This window comes from Oryzias latipes, chromosome 21, assembly GCF_053564925.1.
Source record: "Oryzias latipes strain Hd-rR chromosome 21, Olatipes_Hd-rR_3.1".
Lineage (NCBI taxonomy): Eukaryota > Metazoa > Chordata > Actinopteri > Beloniformes > Adrianichthyidae > Oryzias > Oryzias latipes.
Window position 1 is genome coordinate 10335958 of NC_136257.1, and position 26446 is coordinate 10362403.

Sequence of the window (26446 nt, forward strand, 5' to 3'; positions counted from 1 at the left end):
TTTCTTTATTGTCTTTCAAAACGAATCACTTGTCCGTCATGTTTGAAGAGAGGCGAAAGTGCAAACTAGTCCGTTTAAAAAACAAATAAATAAATAAGCACAGCCGGTGGTTTTCTGCTCAGTCGTGCGAGTCGGAGCCGCTGGTTTATGAGCCCCCCCCCCCCCCCCCCCTCCATTCCTGCTGCTGCCGCCGATCAGTGTGATGGATTGGACGGCCGTCAGGAGCTGTTGGTTGCGCAAACTATTCTTAGCTGCGTGGATGGGCGTCAACTCGGAGCCTTTCACTCCTTTCTTATCTCCCCCTCTCCGTCATTCCATTCTAAGTGGAATCCTCTTTCTTTTTTTTCTCCTGTCGTTTTCCGGCCCGGGTTTTATCTCCTTACCCCGCCACCATCGAAAAAGTCGTGTAAACAAATCCAAGAAATGATTGTTTTTAGCACAAACCACGATGCTTCCTAAATGTCGGCCATGCTGCAAGTTTTGCAATCACTTTTAAACGTCCCTGCTGGAAGTCGAGCGTCATCCATCTGCTTGACAGTTTTCCGTGCATCTGATATCTGCACATGCGCAATTTCTCGCCTCATTTCGCGAGCTTTTAACGAACCATGATGTTTTTTTTTATTAGTTTTCATCATCAGGTGTTTGCGCCCAGCAGGTTGGCGCCTTAATGTCATGATGCTTGAGGAGTAATCTCATCACAAGGAAGGCTTTTTTTCTATTGTGTGGGCGTTCAGGCAAATATTTCTAAGTTCCTCTTTCATTTAAATCAAAACAGCCATAAATTGAGGTTCGGTTTCCTCTGAGCTCAGAGGCACGGATCGGTTCAAACGAGGAGGCTCCACGCAAAACAGGAAACGGGAGATGTGATTTCTCAACAGCGTCTGCGCTCAGTAGGTGAAAAGCACACGTGGCGCGCGCACACGTTCTTTGAAGCGCGCCGTTTCGGTTCCGTCAGAGGAGGATGTTGATGAGGCAGCGCTGTCCGCTCGGCGCTGAGGTCGAGAGGAGGGGCCCCGCAACAGTGTTGGGTGGTGGGGGTGGGGATGAGAATGCTGAGGCTGGGAGAAGCAGTGTGGAGGGCCTCTCAGCGCGCTGATTAATGTGGCCCGGGTCACGGCAATAAAAGTGGCGTGCCAGCGGCGCGGCAGCGAGGCGTCTCTCTGCAATGATGGAGGAGGCGAGTTTCCTCTGCTGCTCTCAGCGCTGCGGAGCCTCGCGCTTTCTATTTACAGCCGTTTGCGCGCGCGCTGCGTCGCGCACTGCGTGCCCGCGCTGGCTCCGATGATGGAAGGGTTGGCTCCCAAATGCGCACGAACTAATCTTCATTTCTCCAGTTTGATGAAGCCCCTAGGTTTTAGGCAGACCACCCTGCCATGGGGTTGGAACAGCACCTGACCAAGCTCAGGGGTCTGCAATGCTCCGTGGATCTTAATCACACAGCAGATTTATGGTTGAATAATTTGTGAGTTTTATGGCTTTTTTGTCCTTCCTCCCCCCTCCCTTTGGAGAGGGCGGCATCTCCCGGAGTTTTGCACCTCTGGCGTTTGGAATGAAGAATTTTGGCAATTTATCAGTTATCACTTTGTAGATTCCTGAAATGAATATGAAATATGTCTTTTCTCATTATGGACATTTTAGCATTTTCCCCTTTCATTATAATGCATTATATTGAAGACTAATTTCAATGAAAATTGTGTTTTAAGATGTTCTTGTTGCATTTTACTGATGAAGGACATATGTAAAAAAAAATTGGATTAAAATTCAAATAGTTGTGAATCAGGAGCAGATGAAAAATTGCTGTTGGAAAAAGAGTGTATTTGTGACGTAGAAATGACAATCAATGATCCACGAGCCCCTTGCTCCGCTCCATTCTGGTGGATCCACTTGTTGACTTGTACGTCTTAGTTTTCCACGTCCGAGCTGGCTTCTGGCTCAAAACTATACGGCTAGATAGCTCCAATGTTGCTCACCATTTTTGAATCTGTAATGTTAGGTTGAGGTTGTGAGGGGTTAGTGGGAGAGCATATAAACAGATGGATGACAGGAATTGAGGTTTTCTTCATGGCAACAGTCCCTCCTACGACTCAGAGGTGAATTTCGAAAGAACTCCTGCCGCTCAGCAGAAACTATGTCCTAGAAAACGACACAGATTTCTCAATTTTGGCTGAAAATGGCATAATTATAATTAGAGGACCACCGGGAACACTTTGAAAATAGATAAAATATGATCACAGTGGGACTTTAAGTTGGCACCTTTCTAAATACAGGAGTCTTTAGTTGTTGTGGTATGAGTTTGTGTGCTGGCGGCTGGTAAATGGTCTCCCACCAAAGTGGTCTGTGATGCATAAGATTGCCTTGCTCTGCTGGCTCAGGCAGCTGAGGGAGCAGGTCAAAGAGGGCATGGAAAAACCTGTGAGAGAAACGTGACTGAATAGACCTGGCCCCACTGTACATGTCAGTGCCCATGGGGTGGGCACATAGGATGATGATGGGAGCTGGAATGAAGCAGATGAAGAGTTTTTAACAGATCTTAACAGAGCTTATAGCTCTCTTTTTTTTAAAGTTTCTCCTTATTTTGTTTCATCTTTTCTGACAAAAATTCCTACTCAGTGCACGTGTTATTGTGGCGGCTAACGTGTTGGGTTTTGTGTAACTCTTAATTATTGTGTAATGTCTGGGCAGGTTTTTTTTTTTTTTTTTTAAACAGTCGTGCCTTGTTAACATTTTTGTGGCAGTGTGTATAATGACTGTGGCATCTGTGTGACAGAGCCAAGGCACTGACTGCTCGCTCTTGCTCGTCTCCACAGGGCAACATCTGTTCGTGATGTCGATGCTGAGGCACAAACTAACCTGGAACTAAGACAAGGAGCCCACATCACAAAAAACATGGCAAGTCCCTGTGATCACACCAAGTGCCAGTTATACAGATAATTTGACTTCATTATTATCAGCTTTTGCATGAAATTTAAGACGTTGCATGATTTTTTTTCTGCAGGTGGATGCCAGGTTGACGCCCCTGGCCGCGATGGGGTTGGACCGAAGCACACTGCTGCATGACAGCCTTCGTCTCCACAGTGGGGTTGTGTACCCAAGCATCAGAGCGCTGCCAACAGAGAAGAGTTTAGAGGCGGCTGGGCTTCCACTGACGTACAACAGGGACGGTCTTCCGGAGCTCCTTTACAAGCCTGATGGCTCTTTGGACAGTTGCAAGGCTGCAAATGGATACTTGGGTCTCTACAAGGGCACTCATCCAAGTCTTCACAAACCTGTGCTGGTTCCCAGACCCGGAGCTGAAGGTCTAGGCTTGGAACGCAGAGTTGGCCCTGGAGAAAAAACATCAGAACTTGGATTGGCTAGTGCAGGTGGAAGTTACCTCCGCATGCCATGGCTGACCCCCTACCCCGAAGCGAGCATGTATCCCTTCATGGATACATCAAAGTATGCAACTCTAAACATGTACAAAGCCTCCTTACTCAGCCAACCCAATCCCTATCTTCCCCAGCACATTCCCTACCCAACTCTGTGTGCTACCCAAGGGGCCAATGTCACCTCGGCTACTTCTGCTGCAGAGAGACTTTTCTACATGCCCCCTTATCCTCCTGCCCCAATCTCTTCTCCTTTGGTGGCTACACCCATGAGGATTCCTACCGTCTCAGTAGCCCCCTCGTCACTGGTGCACTGCCAAGACAAGACACTAGGTGTTGCTCCTCCTTATGCACAGCAGCTTCATCAACCATCTTCTCATCCGCAACACCATCAACCTGCTTTAGACAGGGACCGATCCCCAAACAGAAGCAGCAGACCAAGCAGACCTCCTTCTAGGAAAGCGTCTAGTAACAACAATAACACCAGTAGTACCAGCACAAGTGGCACCAGTGTTGGGACTAATAACAGTCTGCCTGCTGATTCCTCTCATTTGTCTTCTCGCCTCCCCCAGCCTCCTCCCACATCTGCCCTGTTTGACAAAGCACTGGATTTGCAAAGGCCAGTTGCCAGAATTGGACAGCCACCCACCTGCTCAACCTCTTCAATATCTGTCTCAACCACATCAGGGCAATCCATTCCTCATCCTTTCTTAGTTACCAGCATGGCATCAGAACAGTCCCCTCCCGCCCGACCCAGCCCCCACAAATCCAGGCAGAGAGACGGGGCCCATGAGCACAGAAGTGTGGGGGTTGACAAAGGGCGCAGTAGGTCTCCTTCCAAAGTCAATTTTGAGAGACCAGTTCACCAAACCCCAACAACCAAAGAATCAGCAGAGAAACCCCTTGACTTGTCTGGAAGAATACTGGAGTTCGGACTATCTGCTAATGACTTTCCAGTGAAGATGGACTCTAAACCCAGCAGTGCTCGATATGGACATCAAAATAATAGAGACCTGTTGAAGGAAAACATTTCAGTTTCTTCTGCCTCACATCCACACTCTGTGGTCAGCAGCACTTCTTCAAAGGTCTCAGAGAGACCTGAAATGATCAGCACTTTACGCTCCTCCTGGGTTGTTCCAAACCCAACTCCCTCCCACACTCAGCACACACCAGGCATGCCACTCTCTCCTAGGCCAAGCGCAGACCTGGGTTCTACAAAAGCCAAAGGCTCCTCACCCTCGGTCGTCAAAAATAAGGGTCTAGAGAGAGTTGTCAATCAGCAACGAAGCTCGTCTTGTCCTAGGATAGGAGAGCCCAATCACAATGTTCCCTCCTCTCAACACTCTGGATCATCAAGAGCCGTATCCCCCAAATCTAATGGTGAGTGGATCAAACATAGTCCCAGTCATGCAGAACACCACAGAGAAGGACCAGAAAAGCCCTCCCAGGCAACAAATAGAGGGGAATCCACTCCAGATGTTTCATCCTACAAGAGACCGTGCTTAGAGAACAGTCACCCCACTGGACACCTTTACCTTTCTCAAAATGATGCTTATTTAAACCACAGTCTGGCTTATGCCAGCAGATATCTGCATTACCCCATCCCAGATGGCATGGGATTACATTCTATACCAATTTCAGGAAAAGGCCCTGTTTACACTCACCCAGCCCTGCTTGGGAACAACAGCCTATACCAATCCCACCTGGCAGCAAAGCACCCTTTACCGTACCCCCCCAATCTCCCGGGTGGTCCAGGCAGTGAATACCTTGCTTATAACTCACAGGAGATGGCTCATCCTTTGATGCAGACTCACTCTGAATGCAAGCTTCTAGAACGGACAAATCACAAGTCTCGAGCACAGGAGAAGTCCCGTGGAGCTGTGGAAGAACCTGGAAGTGGTAGAGATAATGCTGAGAAAGAGACGAGAGACACCAACACAGTGAAGTCTGACAGGGAAGCTGGAGCACAAGGACAGGGTGGCAGTCAAAGCAAAAGCTTGTCCTCTGCTGGAGCATCCAGAGAAACAATAGTCTGTATTGACCTTGTTCACTCAGACACAGATGTTGAATCTATCCCTTCAGTTCACAAACAACCTTCTGCTGAGGCTAGCACCAAGACTAACCAAAATGAATGCCATAGTAATCAACATCTGACAAAGACTGAATATAAGCCAAAAGAAAATCCCCACCATTTTCCAATCCACTCTGGATCAAACCCCAACCTCAAGTCCAACTTCAACAATGGACAGCCAGACACACTTTTTGGAAAAGAAAAGTTTCCTCACGAGACGCCTTGTCCTGGGATGACTTTATCCCCAGCCTCTCCTGGGGAGGTTTCTCAAGAAGAAGAGAGCTCAGAGGAGCAGAGCCCAAGCCCTGATCCTGGAGTTGAAGACCAGAGCACTTTGCGCTGTGCCCGCACCTCAGGGGAGCGCAGCTCTGGCAAGGACAAAGGAGACCGGACTAACCAAGCTTCTCATTTTACTCTAAACTGTGTCGTGAAGGACTTGGACCAGGAGAAAGTCTGCAAAGAGACTGTAAAGGAGGATAGTATCGTTGATCTAGTGGAATCTCAAGGAGAAGCTGATGACGAAGAAGAGGGCTGCCAGACTTCATCAAAGAACTCTCATAAGTCCAGTTTGGCCAAAAGAATCGCAAATTCCTCTGGCTACGTTGGCGACCGCTTCAAATGTGTCACCACTGAGCTTTTTGCCGACTCCAGCAAGCTGAGCCGCGAACAAAGAGCTTTGCAAGTAAGTCCAGCCTAAATAAGTTTTAAAAAATGACGATTAAACTGGTTAGCAGTTCCTGACAGGTTGGTTCATATGAATACTAACAGTGTTCAAAGACGTTCTAGCTAAAAACTGCTCTCATTTTGTGAAAATTTACATTCTTGGCCAATGTTTATAACTTATAAGGGCAGAACATGGGGTCATGTTTGTAAAGTTTGGTTGCACTCTCTGTATGGTTCAGGTGTGGGGGTTTTTATTGTCTGTTTTGTGTGTCTGAATTCCAAAAGCAGTACTATCGCTGCAGTAGCAGAGGCTATTGTAGGAGAAGCTCAAACAATACAACCGAGTTAAACCAAGCACAAAATGTAGATCTAGATCGGACATCAGTGCATTGCAAACAAACTTCTGAAGCTAATGGAGAGCAGCAGTAGTGTCTGAGATTAGATCACATCAATAGTATGTGGACATCTGTTCTATTACTGTCCAGTCACGTGCTGTTTCTCTTTGGTTCCATGTGTTGGTGGGGTTGACGGGTATAGATAAAAAAACAACATATAGGGTATAAGGGTCAGCTTCTCTATTCTCTTTCTGCAACATTCAGAATTGCTTGTAGAGCAAACCCTGCATGACATATTTTACAACACAGTAGACAGTAATGGACGTGCTATCACGCTACTGTATTGGCTGTAGTTTTATCGTTATCTTGAGATCACTCCTGGTTTCAGGGGTGGGCAGTTCAAAGGTTAAACGGTACTGCCTTCACTGAGTCGAGGTTATATCTGTGCGTGTTTGTCTGTACGTGCTTGTCCTTGTGTGGCTGCATGCGTTTAGTGGCGACTGTTCTATAGAGACGTGGCTTCAAAGGAGCATGACTTTGGCACCCTCACGGTTCACGCCGCCTTCGGCTATGCTTAACCCTGAAGGTTAGGGCCAGCAAAGGGCTTGGCGTAAGCTTAACGACCAACAGCTGCCCTTTTTTTTGGGGTTCCTCTGAGACTTTCTGCATGCCCCCATACGCCACTCACAATCCTCCCCCAGCCTGCCTTCTTCTGACGGCCTGAGCTGCTTTGCCTGGTTGCTGTTCAAGGTCAATTCTCCTTGCCGCCATTGGCTTACAGTTCCTGTCTCCTTAACACACAGTTCCAGCTATATCCCCAGACACTTGGCTCTCATCCAGTTTCATTCATTCACACAGATTGAGTTACTTGTTTTGAACCGTTATCTCCGGGGTTCCTCATGTTCAAAGCTCAGAAACACAAGGAATGTTTTTTTCTATATTACCCACTGGCTCTAAGGCAGATCTCTTAATAAGTTGCACATTTTTGTCTGTGTTTTGCCTTCGCTCTAGAAAAATGTGGTTTTGTGTGTGTCATGCTTGTCAGTGTACGCCTGCAACAAAGCTATCAAACCTTGGATTTATCGACGTGTGAAAATGAGGTCCGATCTTTTTTGGAAGCGGGAAACGAGCTGCTAAATCTTTGCTTATTTTTCTGATTTTATTTTTAATTTTTTTCAACTTTTCACCTATATGATTTAGACATGACTTGATAGCTTTGGTGCAGTGTTAATTGACTTGTTGAGTCACTTTAATTTTTGTCATTTTGTGGGATTGTGGCTACCTATTGTGTTGATTTAAAAAAATGTGGAGAAACAAGTACATCAAAGTAAAAACGATGAAATACTGGACAGATATATTGAGCCCACCATTCTAATTGCTTAGATGGAAGTCATATCACGAGAGGGGAGTAATATAAGCCAACCTGCAGCTAACTGGGAGGTCAGTTCCTTACATTTCTTATCACATATGCCTCTGATGGGCTCTGTCTTCTTTTGTACTCTGTATTACCACACCCCTTCCCCTTCCTCTCACCTGCTCCTCTCTTTCCTCCTCCTCCTCCTCTTCATCTCCTCTCTGCTCCAGGCCTTAGATCTATATGTTTCTAGCCATGTTTGTGTTTCAGGAAGGGAGATGCCAGGATTTAAGCCCCAGAGCGCATGGACTCACAGTGGCTGCAGTAGTCTAACCTACAATGCTTGTGATTGTTTTTTTTTTTTGTTTTTTTTTTTCCTGTCTTGCTTTTTGTCCTGTGCGCGCGTGTGTTGGTTGTCTTTGGCATTTCCTTTAAAGACAGTATGATTTCTGATGCACTTTATTATAATTTAAATATTTTTGCTTCTGTAGTTGTTGAGGCAAGATTGAGGTATAGAGAGAGGTGTGTATGTGTGCGTTGTGGGCAGATAAGTGGTTTTCACAGACTCTTCCTGCGTTTCTGTGTGTGTGTCTGTGCGTGTTTGTTTGTGTGTGTGTGTGTGCGCGCAGCGGGCCATGATGCGGTTCTCGGAGCTGGAGCTGAAGGAGAAGGAGAGCGGCGCTGGTGTCTGCGCGTATGCCTCGGCAGCAGGACGGGAGCTGGCGGACGGCCAGTGCAGGGAGCGCGCGCTGGAGTCCTGCCAACACACCACCAGGCCGGCAGAGAGGGAGGGTGAGTAATCCAGCACCACACGCACACAAACACACATACAAAAGCTGCGCGTGCATGCTGACGTGCACTTGCTGCAAATGCTCAGGCAAGGCTGGGGTCACCCCCCCCTCTAAAAAAAAAAAATAGGAAGACCCAGACACACATGTGCACACACTCTTATACAAGCCAATGAGCACACAAGGGAGGCGGCAAGGGGGAGTTTTATTTTCAAGAAGCCTTTTGTGCTTATCTGCGCAGAGACGATAGAAAGGGAGGGCAGGAGGAAAAGGAGGGGCAGAGATTGCGTGAGTGAAAGCTTGAGGGTGGAGGTGGCGGTGGTGGGGGGTGAAAGCGGATGGGAGAGCGCAACGGAAAGAGGGGGAGGGGGAGGGGTGGTTGCATTGGCTGGGAGCCCAGCTGTGTATTGGAGCGAGGCCGGGGCTGACGTGTGAGCCTAATTATGGCATGGAGGGAGAGGGAGTCCAGGAGGAGGCACGCGGAGGGGGGGTCATGCTCTGTGTGAGAAGGGCGTGGTGTGGTCATGCCGCGGCGGTCGACGGGGATGAAGGGAAGGGAGAGGAGGGAGGGGATGGGGTAGCAGCAGGATGTTTTGCTTCCAGAGTGCGTGTAGGTGCAGGCTGCCGCCGCCGTGCGCTCACGTCAGATTAAAAAGTCTTTACCCCATCAAACTTTTACGGCCCGTCTTTAAAGCAGAGTAAAAGCTGGCTGGTGCTTAACCGGTGTTCTCCCTCTGCCCCCACCCCCCCCCCCCCCCCCCCCACCACCATCCACCCAACCCTCTCTTTGTCTCCTTCCACCTCTCTGTCTGTCTCCTCGTTTGTCCCTGTCACCTCCCCCCTCCTCCCGGTGCGTCACGATCCTATCCTTGGCTCAGGTGTCCGGCCGACCTACAACAACAGAGTTCCAGTTCTCCAGAGGTGTGGCGGCCAACGCGAAGCCCTACCTCCAAGTCCCAAAGATGGGGCCCAGAACTGCAGCCTACATGGAGCAAAGAGGCCACTGAGGGAATCCGAGGAGGCCCCCGGCGGGACCCCCACCTCCACCTCATCAAAGGGGCTCTGCGATGAGAAGACCTGCGATAGCTTTGGAGCAGCGAGAAAACGGCCACACATCAAGGCGGAGCCGGAAGAGACTGACGAGGAGGAGCAGGCGTCCCACCCAGAGAAGAGGGCCAGGATTTGCACGGGTGAGAATCTCACAACACACATCCACTCCACATCTCAAACCGCCACCTTTCACACCGCTTTCTCCAAGCCCGATCATTGTTCATTAAAAGGAACCCCCCAATTCCCCCTAAAAGACCCACCACAATCATCTTTTGATCTATTTTCAAAGCATTCTTGGTGGGCTTTTAATTATGATTTATGGCATTTTTAGCTAAAATCTTGAAACGTAATTTTCTAGGCTGTTTGTACTTCATTAGAGATTCACCTCTGAGTTGTGGGCGGGACCTTTGCTGTGGAACAGGTCTGCCCCTACTTCCCATCATTCTTCTGTTTCCGCTCTCTCCCGCTAGCTTACAGCCCCTCACACCCCCAACCTAATGCTATGTACAGACCAAGCATGGACATGTGACCGTGTTTAGCATATGGTGTTCACACTGGATTGTTGCTGCTGAAACCACCACATGTACCTTAAGTTGGAAGAGGTTTGGTGCCAAATGTTAAAGCAGTGCAAGTCTGGAGAATCTTGCGCCAGGTTTTTTCTAACACAGCTCTATTCCGATATAGTGGAAAGACTTGATGTTGTAGAATTCCAGCCGGGCACAAACCACAATTGCTAATTTCTCATCCATGATCAATTTTCAAACGTTTGGCAATTTTGAAATTTAAAAAGGGACGCCTCACATGCGTCACTACCAAATCCAAGTCCCCGACTGGTCAATGTTTGATCTGGTTTAATTCTTAACATGCGTTCAGGGGCCGCGTGTTTTGTACGTAGAGGCTGTAAAAACGCGAGAGGTTTGAACGCAAAAGCCTAAAACGTGTGTACGAATATTCACATAGACCTTTCATTGGAAGTGGCCACTTGAAACCACGTTGCTGAGCCTGGTGTGAACGTAGCATCAATTTACTGGTGCAACAAAAATTGCGCGCAATGTTGGAGCTATCCAACCGATTAGTTTTCCAGCTCAGACAAGGAAAACAAAGGCCTACATGGATCTATTTGTCTGGAGGCGGATGCATCAGAATGAAACGGAGCAGGGAGCTTGTGACTTGCCATTGTAGCGTCTACGTCACACCTACAGGTTTTTCATTTTTCATCTGCTCCTGATTCACAACGGCTTTTAATAAAGAAATACTCAGAAATGCAAATTTGAGCTGTGGTTGTTTAAAAACACCAAAGACACTATTTTCGTCGGTGTGGGTCTTTAAAGGCGCTCCTCCTCGCAGCTCTCCGTCCCGTGTTTCGCTCTGTGTGGCAGCCAGCTCGGAGAAGTGTTTAATCCTGCCTTTGAGCGCAGCGCGAGGGAGACGCGAGGAAGAGGGACAGCCATTCTTCCTCTCTGCTTTCGTCTCCTCTGCTGTGCTTACCCGCCCTCATCAAAGCTGCTCTTTTCTTCTGCTTTCATCTTTCTGTTTTTTTTCCCCTCTTCTGTTTGGATTTCCTTTTTTTTTCTTCTCTGGCATGCAATATCGAGCTTGCTCTCCTGGACGCTGGCAGTCAAAGACCCTGTGAAGTTCAGTGGGGGAGACTCCTTCCTCTGCATCTTTGTTTTTTCTGGTTTTACGAGTAAATCTGCTCCTTTTCTCCCATTTTCTGCTTTTCTAATGTGCGTGCGCTACAATATGTCAGTGGAGCTTAAATGGGAACGAGGTCACGCTCGATTTGTTTCTGACGTCTCGGTTTTTGGCAGATGAGCATGAGGAAGCGAGTCCCGACGACGATGACGACGACGAGGAAGTGAGGAAGCTCAAGGTCTGCATTGAGCTGAAGGGGCTGCGACTAAGCAAGCCTGCTGCGGGCGCCGCTTCCCCTGATGGGCGCCAGATCAAACAGGAGAGAGCGTGGCCCCAGCCCCAGCCCCCGCGGCTCCTGAACCATGCCCAGAGCCAGCAGCGCAAGATCAGGCCGGGTCAGGTCGAGGACAGGAGCGCGGCGCACAGAAGTGACATCAACAGGAAATGGGGCTGCGAGAAGCTACCTAATGGTAAAGCTTGAACCGCCACAGCCTTACAAACCGCTGACTTCTCTGAGTTCAGGCTGGGTAACGGAAATCTATCTTTGGCTCACGTTTCACTTTCTTGTTGAGCGGGCTGTCTTTAGGGGATTTCCCAGAGCAGTCTCTGAGAGAGAGAGAGAGAGAGAGAGAGGGGGCAGGAAATGAGGTAGAGGAGTCTTCCTCTTTTAGGGGAAACTGGGAGTCAGAAAGTCACCTGGGGGCCCATCTGCTAAAATGCCCCGCAGCTCTCTGGGTTTGTTCAGTGGGCTCTGGATGATGAAAGGGCAGAGGAGGGAGGGAAGTGGCTCCTGGAGATGTGCGTGGGCAGGTGTAGGGTGACTAATGTGCGATCAATGCCCCCCCCCCTCCCCCCTCCCACTCTGAAGTAGAGTCAAAGGGAGAGTGGATGTGGGATTTGTTGGGGACTTAATAAAAAACCGAGGCTTTCCCTTTTTCACAGACCCGGGCCGTAAGCTGACGGTTCAGAGGAGGAAAGGGAGAAAAGTCGGGAGGGTTTTGGGGTTAATATTCACTACAGAAGGCAAAGGCCTTTATGGCCACCGATTTTTAAATACCTCTCCAGATAAGATCACCCATGGCAACCGCTGCCTTTCACAATGAGTGTGGTTGTTCTGCTGCATGAGTGTCAGGGCTGCAGTCTTTCCCAGAATACCACTAATCACATAAACGCATTCATGTGTCTGTTAAGAATCTGATTCTACAAGGTTTTTTCCTTCAGCAGGGATTACACAGAGAGGCTATTTAGGCACGGAATATTTTTTTTCTTCATCCTAATGGGTTTTTGAAGTTTTTTAATTTCCAGTTTTTAAATCTGCTAATAAGCTTCATTTCTGACGCTGGGAATCTGAAGGTCAGGCTTTATTTATTTTTGATTATATTGGAAGACTTTTGTTTTAAGATGTGTAAAAAGTGTCCTTGATTGTGTGAATCAGCGCATGCAGGCTGGTTTCTGCGTTTTGCGCAGCTTTTGTTGTGGGTTTTCTTTTTTTTTTTCCCCTGGAGCTGGCAGACTTACTGCGCTCCCGGGCAGCTCTGTGTGCTCATTAATAAACCAACAGGATGGAGGGGGTGATGTGGAGGGGGGTGGCGGCCTTGCAATACCTTCCTGTCCTCCTCTTCCACTGTGCGTTCACGCTCCCTTTTTTTCCCTCCTGCAGGAGTGGCTGCCTTGTCTCTTCCCAGCAGCCAGCTGAAGGACAGAGAGCACCCGCTGAACCCCTTCTCAGGTGGCCTCAAAGAGCCCAGGCGGGGCTCCCCCTCCCCGGCCCCTGAGCCCTGCATCATGGGAGGCACCCCTCCCCTCAAGCTCCGTCGTCATAGCGATACGGACAAACCCAAGGGCAAGCGGCCATGCAAGACCAAACACACCAGCCACAGGGAGCGGGAGAAAAGGAAGGAGGTTGCGGCCTCTGGACCCGGTCCTCACCCTGCGGCCGATCCCGCTGTAGCCGAGGATGAAAAGGTGAGTGCTGATGGGATGTCTGGGATGCAGGCGTCTGGAGTGCTGGAGTCTGTTTCGGTATGCCTGTTGGCGCCTCTGATTATGCAGCTGGGAAGAGGAGGGAGGGGAGGGACAGAGGAAGGAAGTATGTTTACAATGTTTAGAGGGCTGCTGGAGCTTTGACCTCCCTGCGCCCTCAGCGGCTCCCTGCGGAGGCCCCTGCGTGCACGTGTGCTTGTCTCTGGCTTTAATTGTCCAACTGTGTGTCATCCGAGCTATTTTGCGTGCGGGTGAGTGCCACGCGGGATGTGATGTCGCCGGAGCATTCCTGACTACACAAACACACACACACACACACGAAACCAGAGCAATTATGCACCACACTCGGTCCTGAGTGAGTGTGAGGAATGTGGCAGCCGTGGAGGAGAGCGTGAAGTTCAAAAGCAGAGGGAAGGGAGGTGCGCGCGGAGGGAGGAGGAGGAGGGGGGGGGGGGGGGGCTAGCCGTTTTCTGCCTGCACTGCTCTCCTCCCCTGCTCCTCCTCAGCCTGACAGCTGCTCCGGCACAGAATTCCACAGAGAGGGCACGCACTCCGCTGTCTCACGCACGCGCAGCCAGCCAGCCAGCCAGACAGACAGACAACTCCCTCTTTGGTGCGCTCGCCTCACAGGGCTCTGTTGGTTTAAAGGAAAAGCGGTGCGCCAGCTTGCAGTGTTTGGGGCGTGAACACTTGCTGTGAAAGCTGTTGGGTCTTTTTTTTTTGTTTTGTTTTTTTCTTCTTCCCGTGGATGAATAATGTGCCATCCAAACACAGATGTTCCTGAGTGGAAAATCCACTCAAATGCTAAAAACTTTTCCCTAAAAATGTCTTAAAAAAAAAAAGTCATTTGATCTCACGCGCTTTTCTCAGCTGCATGACCTTCTTGCGAGCGCGCGTTCATCCTCGCGCCCTTGAGTGTTGCCGTGTCCCGTCTGCTATGTGGCAGCGCCTTTTACACTCCTCTCTCCCCATCTCTCTCCTCAGCTGACTGAGCAGCGCAGCGCTCCGAGGAAGAGAGCCGCCTCTCCCAATCATTATCCATGCTCCCCAGTCAAGCCCTGCTCCCCCACCGCGCTAGCGCCGCCTGCCCTGCAGCCACAGGCGAACGGCAGAGCGCTGCCAGAGGTGGCGGAGCTGCACAAGGCCCCCCCTGTGGAGCCCTCCGCCTTTCGTCCGATCCCGCCGGAGGCTCGGCGGCTGATTGTGAACAAGAACGCCGGGGAAACTCTTCTGCAGAGAGCCGCACGCCTGGGCTACGAGGTAATCAGTCCCCCTGGAGTCATCCTCCCTCCTTGTGTCTTTCACTCCTCACATTTTACACTCTTCCTCCAAATTTCACTCTTTTTCCTAAATTGAGCTCATTTTCTCTCCCCTTCGACTTGGTTCCTGACTCCAGCTCTTTTAAGAATTCTTCAGATTCTTCCATCTCATTCCTTTTGGTATTATCGCCTTCCATCTCCTGATTCCTCCTTCAGATGCTCCATCTCTGCTGTGCTCCTCTCTGCGCCCCCCCTCAGCGCTTCTTCTCTTTTTTTCCCTCCCTCTTCCTCTCTTTGTGACTCAGATTGTCGTTGGCACCCCCCTCCCTCCACTCGCACCGCTCTCACATCTCATTAATTTTCCGTGAGGCGAAGTGTGACACAGACGCACACACATTCACGCGCGCGCACACGCATGCAGCCGCACATAAACGAGCGCAGGCAGCTTGAGGGATCGCTGCGATCATTACAGGGAGACTGATGCCGGGAGTTTCTGCTCTGCCTTTGTGCGCACTGCGCGCGCCTAAAATCCTCTTGTTCTGCGCGCATATTAACAGCAAAGTGTGTGTTTTCCAGCGGAATGTTCAGTCCCGTTGCTCCGAAAAGCCTTTAATTAAAGTTGGATGTTGTCCCTTGTGTTTCCCTAAACGTTTCTCCCTCAGTGTTGACAGATTTTTCGAATTGATTTATTGATCTTCTCGGTTTTAATGCGCAGGAGCAGAGGAATCTGCTGTTTTTTTTGGTTTTTTGTTTTGTTTGTGTGTGTTGGTTGCATTTATGGTGATGAGGGGAGTGTGTGTCGGTGATTATGCGCGCGGGGCTGAATGGGAGAGAGCAGGAGTGTGAATGAGAGGTAAGCACCGGGGGTATAATCGCGTTCTAATGGCCCTCTAATGTGCCGTGGTGACTGTGGTTAGCAGCGGCGGGTGTTTTTTTTCCCTTTTTTTTTCTCTCGTCTCCCCCCCGACTTTTCTTTTTGCGCACACGGACACGCGCAGCAGCAGGGCTCAGTCATCCGTGCTCCAGAGAAGCTGGCTCGTCTCTCTGATTTATGCGTCTCCCTCCAACATTTTTTTTCTCCCCTCCATTCGCCCCCCACCCCCACCCCCACCCCACCTCCTGCGCTCCTCATGTGGAGAGGCAAAGAGGGAGGATGGAGGAGAAAACCTGAGACTACACAAACAAGGCGCTGACCGCTGCGCAAACACCCACGCGCCCTCCCACCCTTTCCTTCTTTCCCTCTCTCAGGAAGCTCGTCTCTCACTGCCTGTGTGTGATAAGCCCGGGGCAGGCCCCTGGGGCTCCCATGCACACACACATGCGCACACCGCTTTATGCATGCGGCTTCTCACAAACACACACGCACACGCGTACACACACGCGTGTCTTGCTGGTGTTTTAGCGCCGCAAGCTCCAGGCTTATCGCACCCAGGCAGGGGAGATAGGAGGGCCTATGAGACAGAAGCGCGCGCACGCAGCCTGCATTCTGATTATAAGGATGGAAGGAAACGTGCGCAGCAACACTTGCTCTGATCCGCCGCGCACACGCACGCGCTCTTCCTTCTGTCACACGCACGGTTTCATCCGGGCCCGCCTTTGTTGAACCCATAGCTTGCTAGAATCGCATCCTGCATGCGCACGTAGCGCGGCAGCCATGCGCAGCTCCCGGAGCCGTGCATATTTCGTGTTCATTTAGTTTTGCAGTCCGTGCCGGCGCACATAAAAGCCCACTCTCTCAGTCCTCCATCTCTCCCCCTTTCATTTTCCCGCTCTGCCTTGTCTGCCGCGCACGCTCCGAGCATTTGAAATGGTAATGAGGAGAGCTTCTGCGGATGTCTTCATCCCTCTGTGTTGGTGCTGGGGGGGTTGGGGGTGGGGGGGTAAAGGTGCAGTCTGTCATTTATCATCACCCCTATGAATAACTTCCATCTGAAATCTGTGGCTGGTCCAAGTCCAGACCAGAACCAGGTTTAGTTTTAGGCGCCACATCTCAGATGTTATTCACTTTCTTAAAGTGAAGGTGGTCCTATCAGATGGTAATTTATTTGGAAAAAAATCGTTAAAGGTGAGTTTAAGCTTGTAAATAAAGTAAAACTACTGGGTTACTTCCAAAACCAAATTTAATCTGAACACATCCAACTTTATATCCAACTTTGTACAATTATTAAGTCCTCAACCATCTGCCAATAAGTCATTCCCAACAAATGTTTCTGAAAGTTTCCTCACAGACTATTCTGAGTTCAACAGGGTTAACCCCAAGTTTGGTTTACCTGGTAGTTTTAGTTCAAACATCAAACCAAAAGCTTCACACATGATTAAAGACATGGTGCTTGTTTTCACACATGAGCTGGGTAACAGTAATGGCTTCAAAGTGAACACATTTGCTTAACGTCATTTAGAAAATTCTAATGACAACTGTAGGGAAAAGCAGCACAAGTGTGGTTCTGAAAACTAGGAGAGGCTGGGGAAGTTACCCTGTGTCCGAGGATCAAGGCACTCCAAGAATACAGAAATCCAACATGGATGTCTCCACAAAAGTCGTGGCTCTGTCCTATCATTGGTCACCTTAAGATCCTACTCAAAACAGATAGTGGATTAATCCTTATTGGAATGATCTTGACAACATTAGTTTGTAGGTATGATAAATAATTGTATTTTGCTTGGTTTGACATATTTTTGGGCGTTTGTTTTAAAATGGTGCTTGGTGAACAATCTGGACTGAAACCAAATCCATGAAACAACAAATCTGAGGATGTGGAAACAATTTAAGTCTATGTCCACATTATTAAACAGCCACACTTTCACAGTTTAGCTAGCGAATGCAGCTAGTCTGTGAATCTTTGAATTTTGACCTCTGACCTACTCTGTATAAGAATATGTTTTGGCTCCATGCCAAGAATTTATTGAATAAATTCATTAGACCTGAATGTTTCAAAGTCACTTGTCAATCAAAAGATCAAATTCCGTCAAGGTCAAAACTGAAATTTTTCAAATTTTGCCAGAGTACTTATTGTCTTAAGCTATTGACACACCGGCATGTGACGCACATTCGAAAAGGCGCAGAGAACAAGTTGTTGGTGTTCACACTGGACGAGCAGGGAGGGGCTTCTTCTTTTGTTACTGTTTACTAGCCCATCACCTTCAGTTGGAAAAGGCTTGGTGCAAAATGTCGAAGCTGTTCATATCTCTTGAATCTTGCTCCAGGCTTTTTCTTTCTATCCCGATATATCAAAGTCTTGGTTTCATTGAATTCCAGTCGGACACAAACCACAATTATTAATTTCTTCTCCGCGATCAATTTTTAAATGGTTGATACTTCCGTGAATGAAAAGGGATGCCATCTGTACGTCATGACCAAATCAGAATCCTTGATTGGTCTAAGTTCAACCTGGTTTTACCTGCAATTTGCGTTCAATGGCCACATGTTTTATTCGTAGAACCTAAAATGGTCGTAGAAATTTGTGCTGTTAAGTGTGAATGCAAAGTTTTGACATTGACTTTTGATTGGATGTGGTCACTGGAAAGCGTATTACCAACCTACTTACAAGCCACCTTGTGGTTACTTTAAAAACGGACGTCGAGTAGCTATCATTTTGAATTGTGATTCAACCCGGAAGTCAAAAGGTTGCCTCATCCTACTTTATTTTTGCATTTTCCCCGTAAAATTGTTATACATTATTTTGAAAATGCTAAAAGTCTGAATACTTTCCGAGCAAATCAGTGTCAACGCTGGAGATCTTGATAACTAGCAAGGTTTAGAATAAAATTGCATTATGAGAACACAGGGTATCTCATGACAAGCGATACTTCTATGGTCAATGGAAAACAGCTCGACTATCCCTCATAAAAGTACTTTTCTTCGTATTTTTTATCATAATTTATTCCATCAGGTTTCCCTGCTCCAAGTATTCCTATCTTAAAGAAGTGTTTTTAGCTTAAAAGCTAAAAAAATTTGCCTACAAAAACACCAAAAATGGAAAATTTTCTGTCTTTTTTTTTTTTTTAAAGTCAGGTGAGTCGATCCTGTATGATAAAGATCGCACAGGAAAAGGCGGTCATGCTTTATCTAAGCATGTGATCGCAGTAGCACACGCACACACATCCTCTGTGCGAGGATCCGGTCGGCGGTGCTGCAACGGGTTAAATGTCTGAGTGATGCAGGAGAGCGCAGGGAAGCATTCGAGAGAGGGAGATTAGAGGACGGAGGGAGAGAGGTGGGGGGAGGGAGGGGGGGTTGTCTCATTTTACTGCGGAGGAGGAGTGTGTGCGTGTTTGTGTGTATCTGGCGGGAAGCCGGGGCTCTCGTGCTAAGCTCCTCGCGCTCTCCCAGCGATATTAAACACGGCTCCGGAGGTTTAGCGCTGCGCCTCCTCCACAGCCACACGCACACATAAGCTTGTCGGCACCACACAAATATGTGTGTGTGTGCGTGCAAAGACAGCCACTTTGCCAAGCTACATATCAACACTCCCTACCCGTCAGTCTCTCTAACACTCAGTCACACACAGAGCAAGTGGAATCCCCAGAGGGGAGCAGCCTCCTGACTCTCATCCAGCAGGTCTCCCCCTCCAAATTCTTCTTTTGCGCTCCTTTTTTTTTGTTTGCGTTTCCCTATTTTCCTCCTCGTCTCTCCATCCGTTCCCAGCATCACTTCTTTCATTCCACCCCCCACAGTTTCACACACCCCGCCCTTTCATCTCTTGTTATTATCAGCTGTGGCCCAAAGGACGGCCCCAGCAGATTTCATTCACAGATTCATTTATCTGTCATCTGTCGGGGTGTTGCTTCTCGTCTCCCCGGCTTCTCTGCTCCTCTGTCCTCCGCTGCCTGCCTCTCCTCCCCTGTTCCTCCCTCCATCCTCTCTGAAAGTGAGAGGGAACGCGAGATAAACACTTGGATGAGATGGGAGCCTGGAATTAGCATAGAAATGGAAGTTCGGAGTCGTTTTCCAGGTTCAGATGAGCAGCTCTCCTCTCCCCTCTGTTTGCAGGACAGAGCGTGGAGGTGTGGATATACCCGTCTTAAAATCACTGGCGTAATAACACACATTAAAACGATAGTTGTTTCTTCAAGAAGTCTTGTGCAGCGTTTAAAAACCTGCGTTTGGACCTGGACAGGCTCTGCATCGGTGCACAGCCAGGCATTTTCTCTCTGTCTGTCTGGGTCCTCTCTGTTTAATCGCAGCAGACGCTGCTGCAGTCCAATAAAAACGACCGCCCCAGCCTTAGACCGGAGCAAACGCGCCCCACTCTTGAGCGCCTCTATCAAATCTCTTTGTTCCGCTTCCATTATGCTGTGTTCAGAGTCCAGCCATTGTAACTGGCTGCCACCACGGCGTCGAGGCCCAACCATGACACACACCGGCGTGCGCACACTCGTACACACCGACGCGCACAAGCCCAATCTGGCAGACAAAATGCAGTTGAGTCACTCTTGGTCTCCTCTGTGTTTGGCGCCAGCTCTGGTATTATGGAGCATTTGTGTGCGACTGCCTGTTTTGTCCGGCGCAGGAACACACTCAGTTCCTCCGCTTCCTGATTAGTCTCCCACAGGAACTGTAAAGGAAGGACCGTTTGCGTGCTTTTATGTTTGCCATCACCAACATAAAAAAAATGCAAAAACAATATTTGGTGCTAAACCTGGTTCTCCCTTTTGTGTGTGTGTGCGTGTTTTTTTCCAGGAGGTGGTCCTGTACTGCCTGGAGAACAAAATCTGCGAGGTGAACCACAGAGACTACGCTGGCTACTGCGCTCTCCATGAGGCGTGTGCCCGAGGCTGGCTCAACATAGTCCAACACCTGCTGGATTACGGCGCAGACATCAACTGCAGCGCACAGGACGGCACCCGGTCAGCGCACACACCCGCGCGCTCGCCACAGAAACACATGCTTGCATAAACATTCTCAGATGTAGAGTTTAGAGCCTTTGGTTCAGCGTCTGGAAAAGCTCACTCATAACTACGTAGCTGTGGACCGATGACCTGTCTGGGATGTGATTTCCCTGTTGACAGACTCCAGGAAACCCGGCATCCCTGACCTGGATGAAGGGGCTTTCAGAAAATGATTGAATGTAGAATAAAGCTGCATTCACGCCGAGGCTGCTTGGTCCAGACCAGAGTTCATTTTTTTGTTAAAGTCCTCTTCGTTTGGACACTAAATCTTCTAAATGAATTTTAGTCAAGTGAAAACACGGTTCTAATTTGTTTGCAAGTGAATCCTTGTGTGAGTTATCTAAGTTATAAATGCATGTACCGTATACTGAAACAAAGCAAATTCAATTGCATCCAGAATTAAAAGTGTAAAAAGCGGGAATGAGAAATGCTCAAACATCATGTGTTGTAATGATGATGATCTATAATGCTAAAGTGCACGTTTAGCATTAATTTAAACCTGCCTCTTTGTTTGGTCTTCTTTTTAGACCGATCCACGATGCTGTGGAGAACGACCACCTGGATGTGGTGCGAGTCCTGCTGTCTTACGGAGCTGACCCCACGCTGGCCACCTACTCCGGGCGCGGTCTTCTCAAAATGACCCACAGCGACAACATGGAGAGATTCCTCACAGGTAAAACCTAATCTTAAAAGGTCAAGAGATAACCTTAAAGTCCCTCTTCGATCATCTTTTGATCTATTGTAAAAGCGTTCCCAGTTGTCTCAAAAAAAAAAGGTGTGGTTCGATCAACCCCGCCCTCTTCCCCTCTCCGTTGCAGAGAGCTCTCTGTTTACGCGTTCTCCAGCTAGCTTACAATTTTTGAGTAAAAAAATGAAAGCTAACATCTATGTATTTTCTTAGAATTGCAATCCAGCGTATTTTCTACACCACAAGTAACCTTTTTTGCCAACTGCATTTTTTCGTCTGCTCCAGATTCCCAACGATTTGAATAAAGAAATTTTCAGCTTAATTTTCTTGAAATATGTCCTCCATCATGAGAAAAATGCCAACAAGAACATAGTGAAAAAGCAGAAACCCAATTGTTTTAACACTAAATCTTTAAAGATAAAAAGGCGCTTTGAATTGAAGTTTTATATGAATTTGCGCCAAGAATGTTGATGAACTAAAGACCAGTTGGCCAGACATATAACCGATTTGCTTTGTGGTCAAAGTTCAAAATTGGAAGAAAACAAAGCAGCCAATTTTTAAGACCAAATTCCTTATTTTAGATAAGCATTCATGTCGGAATTGTCAGTGCCATATTTTTTGGACTATAACTGGGATTGGAAGTCACTCTTTTGGGAGAAATTTTGTTTAACACAATATGGGAACAAAAACCAACATTTCATCTTGAAGGGTAAGTCAAAACAATGGAAAAGATGACTTGAATGGACTGAATATTTGCACGCTTTACTACCGTAACACATTGGTGCTTATTTAGCTTCATGAAACATCGGACGAATCTTGTATATTAGCGCAACAATTATTCTGATTACCATACCACAATGAACATGCTAACAGGTCAACTAAACTTTTTATCACTTCAAATCACTGAATCCCTGGAATTCATCCTCCTCCATGGCCTTTTGCCAAGCCCTGTGAAAAGCTACGTTCGCACAATGTTTACCTGGTTTCTTCCAGTGGAAAGTTTCGGCTTCTGCATAGAAAACTCTTTAATTTGCAGGTTTTTACAACCATTTTTGGGCTCTTGTACAAAACGCAGGGCCATTGAATGTCCAATGCAAGTTTGACCAGGTCCGACTTTGAACGATACGGGGGTGGATTTGTTAGTAATGACTGGATTTGGTTTACTTGGTGAAGTCAGACATGGATGGCAATGAGCTTGACGATGAAGGTGTTTGTTTTTCAAATAAAGATGAACCAAGGCCACTCCCCTGACATGATGGTAATCCAAATCCGCCATTGGATGCTAGCAATAAACCAAAGTTTCCATTTCGTGCCCAATTTGCAATTTGCATCACCTTGACAATTTGCACTAAGTGTCCAAGTGTCCAACTGAAGGGGGCAGACGTGTGCTATTAAACAGTAAAAAAAGGAGAAGCCCCTCCCTGCTTGTTCAGTGTGAACACCATGGGCTAAATGCGTGTGGAGCAAATGCCTGGTGCAGCGCTTCTTCTTCTATGTTGAGATCGGTTGCAAATACTGATACGCACACATACAGTGCCCTCTAGTGGTCTTTGCTATTAATTTAAAAAAATGACACAAGTCGCACCCGAGTATGCAAATTGTTCAGGAAATGTATGACTTATACTCTGAAAAATACGATAAATGGTTTGCATTGAAAGTCAAAAGAATTTTCCTCGATCATGCAGATGAAAATGCTTTAGAAAAGCCATAAGGAAGCTTCAGATGAGCTGTGGCCTGCTGGGAGCTGACATGGGGTTTAGCGAAGGGTTAAACTGTTTTTGAGATTGGTCACCAGCCCACTTCTAGAATCCCCCGTCTTGGCTTCAACCTTCCTGACCTCGTGTCACCTTTTTTTTTTTTTTAATCTAAACCTCCTCCGGGCTAAAGCTCCGCATGTCCATCTCTGTCAACCCGACTCTTCCGGCAACCCCCCTCCCTCCCTCCCTCCCTCCCTCCCTCGACCACCTGTTTGACAGGGAGGCTCAGCCCGCCGGGCTGCGTGCTGCTGCCTCTGAGCTCCTTTATCAGGTTACTTAGCAACGGCGCCTGTGTTTGCTCAACGTACGTGCGGAAACGGGCTTCGCTGTGGCAGCAGACTCTCCTTTTGCATGCAAACGCTTGTCGTTTGGCGAGGCTGGAGTCTGACGCGCCGGTTGGTGCGCGCAAGGGCCGGTCTGGATATTTGGAGTTGCTTTGAGTCAACACGGCTCTGTGTACAGGGGGCAGAGGGAAGGCATACGCAGCGCAGGCGCGCGCGTTTCCGCTGCAGCCCAGCTGCCTTATTTCACCTGGAAACGACTGAAAACCAGGAGAGAGAGAGAGAGAAAAAAACAGGTGTAGGCGCTGACCGATGAAAAGACGGCGCAGAATTTTAAACGCGCGGAGTGGAGGGAGAGCTGGAGAAAATGAGCGCGCGCTGCCCTCCCTCCACCTGGTCCCACTCATCTGGAGGCCGTTAATCCCTCCAAACACACGCCAGACGCCCCACGCCTCAGCTCTGGCACAAAGCCCAGCTCTCACTCTGCAAATGTGCGGCTGCGTGTGCGCACACACACACCCCTCCCCGGCGCGCTCTTTGTGTGTCTGTGTGTGCGCTCCCGCAGCTCCCTGTGCTTGTTTGCTTCCAGCTCGCTCTGCCTGTCGGTGTGTGCTTGTGTGTGTGCGCTCGCGGCGGCTGTGTGTGGTTCTTGTTTGATTCCTGGCAGCCGTCTGTGGCCCTGCTCTGAACCGAGCCAGCTCCAACCCGGCGGAGACGGTCCCTCTCCTCCCCCCGCCGTACAGCCGCTGGCCTCTGACCCCACCCATCACCACTGACCCCCCCCCCCCCCCCCCCGCAAAAAAAAAAAAAGGAAAAAAAAAACATTTGCTCTGTTTGCTTCTCATTTTTTCCTCTTGACACTCCCTCCTCCTCCTCGGTACTCTTTATCCATTTTTCTGCCGTAGTCTCCAAGGGCAATTGTGTTTGCCTCGTTGCCTGTCCCCAGGGCTCTGGCTCTTGAATAACAGGCATCGCCTCTCTCCTCTCTCTGCAGATTATTTTGCTGACCTTCAGGGCCGCTCAGATGACGACCCAGGGCTTTATTGGGAATTCTATGGCAGCGCTGTGTGTGGTGAGTACTGATCAGCACTCCGCGTGCGTCTTCCGCTGCTTACAAAATCTCTTAAATATGCTCTGGTTTTAGTAGAGGCATCTTTATGGAAAATCTGCCTTTTCTTTTTTCTTTTGCATGTTAGAGTCTAGAGAAGAGGGTGGCGTTTATGACATCCTGGCAGACCCTCCGGGCCCAGACGACGAAGATGAGGATGACAAAAGGGAGGTGTTCGAGTTTGAGTTCTCCGACCGACCTCTGCTGCCCTGCTATAACATCCAGGTGTCCCTCTCCCAGGGGTGAGCTTTGATCCTACAAACAGGTGTGCCTTCGTGGGTCGGCCTGCTCTCCTTCTAACCCCGCCTCTCCTCTCCTTGCCAGACCAAAAAACTGGTTGCTGCTGTCCGACGTGCTTCAGCGGCTGCGGATGTCCGCTCGCACTTTCCGACAGGCCTTCCCCCACATGGAGGTGGTGACCGTGGCCGAGGCGGAGTTTTACCGTCAAGCCTCCCTGTCGCAGCTCTTCTCCTGCCCAGAGGAGCTGGAGGGCTTTCACCCGGACAGCAAGGAGCTGCTGGATCTGGTGGAGGACAGCGCTGAGCTGGCCGCCCTCCTGGGCTCAACACTGGAGTGTTTGGACGACCGCTGGGACCACCCAGGGGACAAACTCAAGGACAGACTCAAGGCAATTGGCAAGCTGGGCTCCTCCTGACCCTTTGACCTACTGACCTCTGACCTTGTCCTCCACCGACTGAAGTTTGCTTTAGAACCACCCGCAGGTTACGACGACATGCCTTAGCCCGGCCGATCTTGGTCTTCAGGGTCGTGGGGTGGACTGACCTGCTGCCGGCGGAAGGGGCTGGTGAAACATTTCTCTCCTTTAACTGAGGAACAACGCGTTTGTGACTCAAGAGACGTAACGATGGTCTTATTTTTCTAAATTAATATATGTATAAATAAATATTTACGCTATATATATATATATAAATATATATATATATCAAGATATTTTTTTCCACTCCCCTCCGAACAATTTTATACGGCAGCAGCCGTGTCGGGTGGAGAATGTGAGTGCACAAAAGCCCATGTGCATGCGTGTATCTGTACAGAATAGTACTGAGGCTGTGCTGTTGAATGTGGTATTTGTGTTTATAGGAAGCACATGATGTCTTTTTTTCTTTTCTTTTCTGTTTCCTCAGACTTCAGTGCTCGCTTGAGCCTCAGGGGCTACTTTGTTGAATTTTTTTTTTCAGACTAACTTAACACGCAAAACTGCAAAATTGTTTGTAAAATAATGTTTTAAGACAATGTTGATATTCACCCTGCGGCACAGAGCTTGTACATAACAGGGAAGCTACTGCAGTAAAGTACTTTTTGTGTGTGTTCATTTTTGTTTTAACTTTGTAATTAAAATATGTCATAATTTGTATTTATATTTTACAAAGGACGTTGCTTTAAAATAAATATACAAACTGCAAGACGAACCAAATAAGCCAAGCTGACCTTTCTTTGTGTCATTAGCCTGATATCTGGAGTTTGGGCCTGCGAGTCTTCCTAATTGTCGAATGAACGTGGTCCGACACTGCCCCCTATTGAGGAGTTGCAGTACTGCTGGCGCCATGAGAGACTGGAGCCACCGAACTCCGGCATGTTGCTGGTATGCTGGTGGTCCTACAGTGCCATCTAGTGGTCAAATATGGTAAAAACATTTAGGGGAGATGTGTGGTTATGTGTTGTAATATTGCCCAACTCATTACTCTGTTAATTTAAATCATTTATGGAGAAATCTTTTGTAGAAAAAAATCAAACAACTATACATTTCATAATTTTATTTTGAAATTCATTCATTCATTTTTTTTAAATATACCCACACACACTTGGGGATGGAATTATTAGTCCTCCTATGAGAATTACTTTTTTTCAAAACAATTTCCCCAAGTGCTGTTAAACAGAGCAACTGATTGTAACTGCTTTTTCTGGCTTTATTTTGGACACTTGGATTATTTTACTTTTCATGTACAAACAAAAGGATTTGACAAAAACAAATTTATTAGCCCCCCTGATGCTAGTAGTCAGTTGAGCGTCTTTTTTTTCCTGAATCACAACCTGCAGCTGTTTGTTGTTGTGTTAAGCAAGTCTCAGAAACCATATCAATGGGAACTGTAGCCCATTCTTCTTTGGCAAATCCATCAAGCTCTTCCAGATGTGATGGTCTTCTGGCATGGACCTTTGTCTTCAGTTCACCCCACAAATGTTTCAATGGTTTCAAGTCGAGGA

The 26446-nt window shown here is 48.2% G+C and overlaps 1 protein-coding gene across 3 annotated transcripts in view; it reads left to right on the forward strand.

The window, feature by feature from the left end:
• Positions 1-25661, forward strand: part of bcor (BCL6 corepressor) — a 31173-nt gene extending 5512 nt beyond the window's left edge. For 2 of the 3 annotated variants that reach the window (XM_023950492.2, XM_023950495.2), the window contains exons 2-14: positions 2808-2889; positions 2996-6118; positions 7818-7874; positions 8418-8580; positions 9455-9766; positions 11438-11731; positions 12922-13226; positions 14229-14504; positions 20184-20350; positions 20920-21065; positions 24113-24190; positions 24315-24468; positions 24551-25661. In XM_023950492.2, the coding sequence (XP_023806260.1) occupies positions 2887-2889; positions 2996-6118; positions 7818-7874; positions 8418-8580; positions 9455-9766; positions 11438-11731; positions 12922-13226; positions 14229-14504; positions 20184-20350; positions 20920-21065; positions 24113-24190; positions 24315-24468; positions 24551-24881 (5409 nt within the window). In that variant the 5' untranslated portion in view covers positions 2808-2886 and the 3' untranslated portion in view covers positions 24882-25661. The remainder of the gene's footprint in view (positions 1-2807; positions 2890-2995; positions 6119-7817; positions 7875-8417; positions 8581-9454; positions 9767-11437; positions 11732-12921; positions 13227-14228; positions 14505-20183; positions 20351-20919; positions 21066-24112; positions 24191-24314; positions 24469-24550) is intronic. The other variant, XM_023950494.2, reaches the window with a different exon arrangement.
• Positions 25662-26446: the final 785 nt, after the last annotated feature.